General features: G+C 52.2%; 1 protein-coding gene across 1 annotated transcript in view; it reads right to left on the bottom strand.

The window, feature by feature from the left end:
- The window catches only part of MLLT6 (MLLT6, PHD finger domain containing), a 43,756-nt gene that overhangs the window by 33,538 nt on the left and 2,897 nt on the right, over window positions 1-7,321 (bottom strand). The window contains exons 2-3 of the mRNA XM_017837897.1: window positions 4,650-4,729; window positions 185-239 (exon numbers count right to left, since the gene is read on the bottom strand). Coding sequence (XP_017693386.1) covers window positions 185-239; window positions 4,650-4,729 — 135 coding nt within the window. The remainder of the gene's footprint in view (window positions 1-184; window positions 240-4,649; window positions 4,730-7,321) is intronic.

Genomic DNA, 7,321 nt, shown 5'->3' with positions numbered 1-7,321 from the left:
GCTGTGTTTCAGAGCCAGCCCGAGGTCAGGCAGGTTCCCCCCCTCCAGGGAAAGGTCTTCTCCTCACGGAGAAGCTTCAGAAAGCGAAGTTTACAAGGAAAAGGCAGAGTTTCATCCCCCTGGAGCCTCCAGCCTTCCCTCCCCGGTGCCTGCCTTTCCACCCAGGGCCATCCCAGCTACTCACCCCCGTTGTCCGTGCGTTTCAGGGCTCCATCTTTGTGGGGACACAGCTCACACCTCTTGAAACGAAGCAGAAACAACAGATTAACCCAAGCTCTGAGGGGCAGAGGGGGGCAGAAAAGAGATGATTCACTCCCAGCCCGCTCGGGAACGACGGGGCCGCTTTCAAAGAGGGGAAGTGGAGAGAAGGGCTGAGCGTGGTTTGGGTGCAAAGAGGTGCCCTGACACAGCTCAATATCGCCCTGACTGAGGTATTTAAAGCCTCAGCCCAGGCCCAAAGTGAACCTTGACTCCACGGGGGCTTTTTTAGAACGAGCTTGAGGCTCTGCGGTCGGGGAGCAAAACTGAAAGTCGTGACTCAGAGAGCAGAAGGCAAATAAAAAGAAGCCACCATCTATCTTTGCCTCTTTCCTTCCTTCCTCCTCTCCTTTTCTCTGGTGGTGGTTTTTTTCCAGTCCCATGACAGGTGGGTGAGGCCATCATGGCATTTTTGAAGGACTGGGGGGAGGGTACCCTGTGACACCCCCCCCCCAAAACCCCAAAAGGCTGAGGTGTGGAGGGGAGGGCGTGAGGGTAATTTTGGGGTGTTTTTTTCACACTTGGCAGCCCTGAGAGCTCCTCCCAGGCTGAGCTGCCTCCAAAAACTGTCTTCTCACAGCATCACTCAGGGAAAATCTCCACGTGCTTTCTGCCTTCTTTGACTTTAAGAAAGGCCCAAAAACCTGCGGGGTTTAAACCTCTCCCTTCCCCGACAGAAAGGTCTGACTCGCTGAAACACCAAAGCAAAACAAAAACTGCTTTTCTGTGAAAAACGTGCTTCCTCAGAAAGTTTTGAAATGAGGTGTCTGGTGTCAAGAGTGAGATGCTGGACCTGGTGCTCTCTGCTGTCGTTGCTTTGGTGCAGTGAGTGTGACAGGGCAGGGGATCCACGGGCCAAACCCCACCAGTTTACTGGGCAACAACTGGTCGTGGAATCCTGGGGTGGTTTGGGCTGGAAGGGACCTTAAAGCCCATCCAGTGCCACCCCCTGCCATGGGCAGGGACACCTTCCACTAGCCCAGGATGCTCCAAGCCCCGTCCAACCTGGCCTTGGACACTTCCAGGGATGTGCAAGTGTTAAATAAGTGACAAGGGGACAAAATCCATCTCCCTTTCCCTGCAACTCAGCGAGTTTAGGACGGAGAGAGATGGCAGGAGATGTTTCTCGCCGCTCCTGGTTAGGTCCGGGCTCCCACAATTACTATGGAAAGCCCGGCAGAGCCGAGAGAGAACAAGAAGGGAGTTAACCCAGACACTGTAATAAGAAATTTGCACTTGAAAAGGCCCCTCCGCTCTCCCTCCGCCCTCAGATCAAAGCCGCTCTCCCACCACGCGATTAGCGCAGCTCTGATTGTAACAAGAGGGGTTAACAGCTCCATCGGCCCCACACAGGACTTTTAATAGCCCTGCCTCGAAATGACAGCTAAAGCCTTCACATGATCCTCACACGAGAGCCCTCCGGCCATCCCGGCTCCCGGGGCTTCCCAGGCGATTGGATTACAAAGTGGATGGGCTTTCCAGCCCTTCCCAGCAGCCACAGCATCCTTTAGGGACGCGGGGAGGGGGCAGGAGCAGGGATTAGGGCACCTCTGCCTCTTATCCCACCTGCACGGGCACGGGGGGTTTATTTCAGCTCTCTTGGAAGGGGAGAAAAAAGCGGGGCTTGGTTGATTTAAAGCAGGTTGAGATGGGGAAGGTTAAAGCTCCTGATCCCCCCGGGGCTTGTCTGGGATCTACCAAGTGAAAGCCCTGCCTGGAAGTTTAGGGCTCCTGAGGTCTCTTCCCACGGCTAAAAAGGGGATGGAGCCCATCTTTTGAACGGAATATGAATGAGACACAGAAATGAACGGTGCAGAAATCAAAACTATGTTTTAAAGCACACACTAAGCACTGCAACAGCCTCCCTGCCTCCGTATCTCATTCTGAAAGCAAAACTATCAATATTTAGCCAAGGAAATTACCATTTGTTATGGCCAGAGCCCGTGAGCTGCCTTAAGAACCTTCTATGAAGGCAGATGTGGGAAGAAAAACACTGTTGTTTTTCACAGGAGTCGGCCACACAGTCATTATGAAAGAAATACAAACATCAGCTCATCCTGCTGCTGGTTTTGTGTGGTTTGTGCTCAAAGAGCAGCGTCTCTGCCTCAGAGTCCTCAGGGCAGTGTCTGCAGGCCCAGAGTGGCTTTGGAGAGCTGGAGGAAACCGGGCAGGGAGGAGCAGGGAAACCCCAGGGCAGGGGAAGGGTCACCCCCTACACAGAGCCCAAACCAGACGTGTTTTAGAATCACAGAGTGGTTCAGGTTGAGGGACTTTAAAGCCCACCCAGTGCCACCCCCTGCCATGGGCAGGGACACCTTCCACTCTCCCAGGTTGCTCCAAGCCCTGTCCAACCTGGCCTTGGACACTTCCAGGGATCCAGGGGCAGTCCCAGCTTCTCTGGGCAACCTGTGCCAGGGCCTCACCTGGCTCCCAGGGAGGAATTTCTTCCATATATCTCACCTAAACTTCCCCTCTTTCAGTTTGATCCCACTCCCCCTTGTCCTGTCACTCCAGTCCCTCTCTGGTTTCCTTCTCCAGGTGCTTCCTCAGACACTTCACTGTTCAGATTCCCTTTGGATCCTTTGGAAGGTGCTGTGAGGCCTCCACACAACCTCCTCTTCCCAGGGCTGGACAGCCCCAACTTTCCCAGCCCCAGAGCTCCTGTTTCCAGCAGCAGAGCCACTCACAGACCTCACACAACCCGAGTCATTCCCCTCACGCTGCTCCTACATCAAAGAGCCCGGTTCTTTTTAAGTGTTTCCCCATCTGCATGTCTGTTGCTATGACTGCTGGTGCTGAGCTGAAAAGGTGAGGGATTTAGATAGGAAACCACCCCCCCAGCCCTGCCCGGGGAGGAAGATTAGCCCTGCTCAGTTCTTAGAGGCACAGGGCTGAACACCACGGGGCTGAAGGGCAGCTCTGACACCCACCCAGATTTAACACCCACCCAACAGATTTAACCCACCCAGGGGGGGGTTAAAATCAGGAGCCACCCGCAGGGATGGTGTTTTCCTGACGCCTTGGAGGCAGTTTGAGGTGCATAAAGTTACCAGGAGATAAAAAAGAAGTCACAAGGAGCGCAGGTGAGGAGGACTCAAGGAGGACTCGTGTGTCCAAGGACTTTACACCGAGTTGGAAAGCTGAAGAGCTTCCCTGTGCACGGGGCAAGGAGGCCCACGAGACCCAAATTCCTGCCATGGAAGTACCTGCAGGATGTAAAAGCACTCACAGACACATTTAACCTTTACTGCAGAGCACATAAAAGCAGCAGCTCCCGGCGGGCAAAGGGCCCGGCCCTGCCCGCAGCCAGGAAGGGGTTAATGCCGTGTGGGAAGCGTGGCTGTGGATCCCTAATTCCCCCATCCACTCATCCCTGCCAAGTTCTTCGCCCATCTGTGAACCAGATTAAACTTTTGGAGTGCAGCAGGCAGAGCCCAGCTGGGCTGGAGCGGGCTGGGAGCTCCGGCTCAGGCGGATCCGGGGATCCGGAGAGGGATCCCGAGGTCACCCCCGTCCCCTTCCCGGGTGTGCACCCCAAACTCAGCTCAACCAGCTCAGCACTGCCATCAGCAAACCCTGCTTGTGCTGACTGTGCTGAAGGGAAGCCAAAGTTTAATTCAAACCCACCTTCCGGGAGGCGAAGGGGAGAAGCTCTCCCAGATTTATCCCACATTTTGGTGGCTGGAAGTGTTCAAGGCCGGCTTGGACGGGGCTCGGAGCAACCCGGGGCAGTGAGTGGCATCCCTGCCTCTGGGTGAGCTTGAAGGTCCCCTCCAAGCCACCCCCTCCCATGGTTTAGGGCAGGAAAAGCAGCATCCCTGGCACGAGTGCCCCGTTCCAGAGCCTCAGCAGCTGGTTGGTGCCGCTGAATCTGATAAGGGCTCACGTGGGGAGCTCTGGCAGAGAAGCTGCTGTGCCATAAACCCCCCAGCCTTGTTTACTGCACAAATAACTTGGCCACACAGCCCAGGCCTGGCCTGATTGCTCCCACCCTCCTGCCTCACCGGGAAATGCCGGAATTAATGAGGAACATTTGGAAAGGGCTCTTTGCTCTTAAACTGCTACCGAGACAGAAACAGCCCCTCTTCCTGTCCTCTTTCTCTCTGCTGTTTTACAGCTCGGGAGACTTTCTGTGCTGCAGGGGGATGATCATCACCTGCTGATGACCCCAAAGAGCACTGGAGGGGCTTTAAGGTGCCCTCCAACCCAAACCACCCCATGGTTCTGTGAGTGAGGTGTGAAAGCCAACCCAGCACACCATCTCAGGTGATGCCAACTTCCCTCCTCTCCCAAAACTTCCCGAGGAGCTGAGCAGAAGAAAAGCCCCTTTGAGAAGAATGCCATGAGTTTTTTTTTGGAAGATTGAGGTCTCCAGGCTCGACTGAACTCACCACCCGGGCGGCTCTTTCCTGGGATTCACATTTCCGACAGAACCAGGGGCCGGTGGGGACCTGGACAATTCCATAACAAGCTGGGGGAAAAAAGGGCAAAAAAAAAGACTTCATTAGACCATCTTTAAATCGACTGCTTCATTTCTTGGGTGTGTATAAAAGTTTGCAGGGCTTGGAGCAACCTCCTCCAGTGGAAGGTGGCCTGTTCATGGTGGAACTGGACGAGCTTTAAGGTCCCTTCCAACCCAAACCATTCCATGATTCCGGGTCTGTGAGAGCTGTTACTGCTCAGAGACAGGTGACAAAATCAAAAATTACGTGTGCAACACATATTTTACTCCCATTTCCAGTTTCCAGCTCCATTCAGCTTTTTTCCAAGAGGTCCAGCGTGATACATTCATTCAAGTTTTCAGATCAGCCCATGGTCCAGTATGAAAAGCTCCCATGAAAATCCGGCCTAGATGGGACTGGAGCAAATCAGAAACTGTGCTTAATTCTGGCCCAGGGAACACAAATGTAATTTTTTTACTTTTTATCTTTTCAAGTGCCATTTCCAGTGATCCAAGCATTAAACTGGTGACATGGATGACAGGAAGCACCTAAAGCACAACCAGGACTAAGATAAAAATCTCAGCGTCACGAGGGGAATCATCCCAGTGGGAATTCAGAGGGACACCAACCGGAATTCCCTGCACACCCTCCACCTGCACATCACCTCCAGCAGCTTCCAGGACCAGGGAATTCCCAGAATCATGGAATAACCTGAGCTGGAAAGGACCCACAAGGAGCATCAAGTCCAGCTTCAGGTTTCCTACAACTCCTGCTGGGAACAGGTTCTGTGTGAACACAACTCTCCAGCCGACATCCCAACAGGACTGCTGGGTTTATCCAGCCTTATCCAGCCCCTCTGGCTTCCTACATCACCCCTGGTGCTCTCAGGGTCCCTCTCTGCAGCTTTAAAACCAGCTCCCATCTCTGCTGCTTGAAGGCTTTCCACCTTCTTTGGTGATATTCCCCCTCCAAGCATCCAAGAATGGTCGTTGTGAGTCCCAAAAGAAGCGTTTCTGACCCTAAAAGGGCTTTTGGCCACCACACAGGTGGGTTTAAAGCCACAGAGGCAGTGTAAGGATCGAAGCTGTGCCTCTCAGGGGAGGGTTTGGGAGTCTCCCAGGGAGGGAGGGACAAATTATCCCTCCTTTATTCCACCTCCAAGCAAAGAACAAATCGCCCCTTCCTTGTTCCTCCAAGCACAAGCTGGTGGTTGGAAGGGAATCCCAGTCCTTCCAGACACTTCAGACTGGGTTGGGCAAAGCATCTGCAACTCCCCTGCTGGAGGCAGTGCCGGGATGATCCCCAGGGGCAGCCCCAGCCCCGACCCCCAGCACGTTCCCTCCACCTCCCTAATGTCCATTATCCCACATCAGCCCCGGGAAAACAAATGGAATCGTGGAGTTAAATGGAAGGAGCTGCCAAGGGCCAGGGAGATGGAAAGGACGTGAAAGCCCTGCCAGAGGAGCCTGCTTGGGTCCATCTTTAGCAGTGGCTCAGGGCCAAAAAACAAGCACTCAGCTGGAGCCAGCACGAGCTTCTGTGCCCGCTGCTTCAAAGGGGGAGAAAACAAGGAAGAAAACAAGGGGGAAAAAATGCAGAACATGAGCTGAAAAATACGATTTGTAAGTGTTCTTAACCGTCCTGTTAGAGTCTCCATTTCCCATCAGATGGTTTTGTTCATGTTCTGCAAGTTCTGCCTTTTTTTTTTTTTTTTTTTTTTTACTGGAAAGATTCTGCTTCGAAGAGGAAGAAAACAAGGGGGGGGAAAATGCAGAACACGAGTCGAAAATGCAATTTAAAAATGTTTCTCACTACCTTATTCAAATCTCCATTTCCCATCTTCACATCTCGAGTTTTTTCCCTGGAAAGATCTTTAAGCACCAGCACAGAAACGGGGCTGATACCTTTAAGAACCTAAGCCCTAATATGTAGCTACAGGGGTTTTTTTTAAAAAAAAAAACTACAGGGTTCTTTCTTGAGCTGCACAATCATTTCAAAAGGCAACTCTGGTTTTTGTGGATATTCAGGCAGCACAAAGAGACACCAAACCCGTGTGTGATGGCACGGAATGACACCACACGAGCCAGAGGATTCCTTGCAGTGGTTTGTTTCTGTTTAAGAAATAAAAGCCTACCAAAAAAAACACCACACCACTGCCAGGGGCTGAGCAGGCTCAGAAAGAGGGTTGAGAACATCCATCACACGCTGCTCCACTCTTATGAATTATTACATCCTGAAAGACTCTTACCAGACCTAAATAGACTGTTGTGCTTCCTACACGCACAAACTCAGCACAAACTGTGCACTGACTACACAAAACAGTCTCTCTGAGACTGTTCCTGCCCCTCTGAAACTCTTCTTGGGTATTTCCAACTCTTCCTGCTCCTCTGAAACTCTTCTTGGATATTTCCAACTCTTCCCATTCCCCTAAAACTGTTCTTGGATATTTCTAATTCTTCCTGCTCCCCTGAAACTCTTCTTGGATATTAAAAACTCTTCCTGCCCCTCTGAAACTCTTCTTGGGTATTTCCAACTCTTCCTGCTCCTCTGAAACTCTTCTTGGATATTTAAAACTGTTCCTGCTCCCCTGAAACTGTTCTTGGATATTTCCAACTCTTCCC

The sequence above is a fragment of the Lepidothrix coronata genome, unplaced genomic scaffold, assembly GCF_001604755.1.
Source record: "Lepidothrix coronata isolate B3197 unplaced genomic scaffold, Lepidothrix_coronata-1.0 Scaffold316, whole genome shotgun sequence".
In the NCBI taxonomy this organism is placed as follows: Eukaryota; Metazoa; Chordata; class Aves; order Passeriformes; family Pipridae; genus Lepidothrix; species Lepidothrix coronata.
The sequence above is the reverse complement of the archived record's forward strand: the minus strand, read 5'-3'. Positions and strand labels throughout refer to the sequence as shown.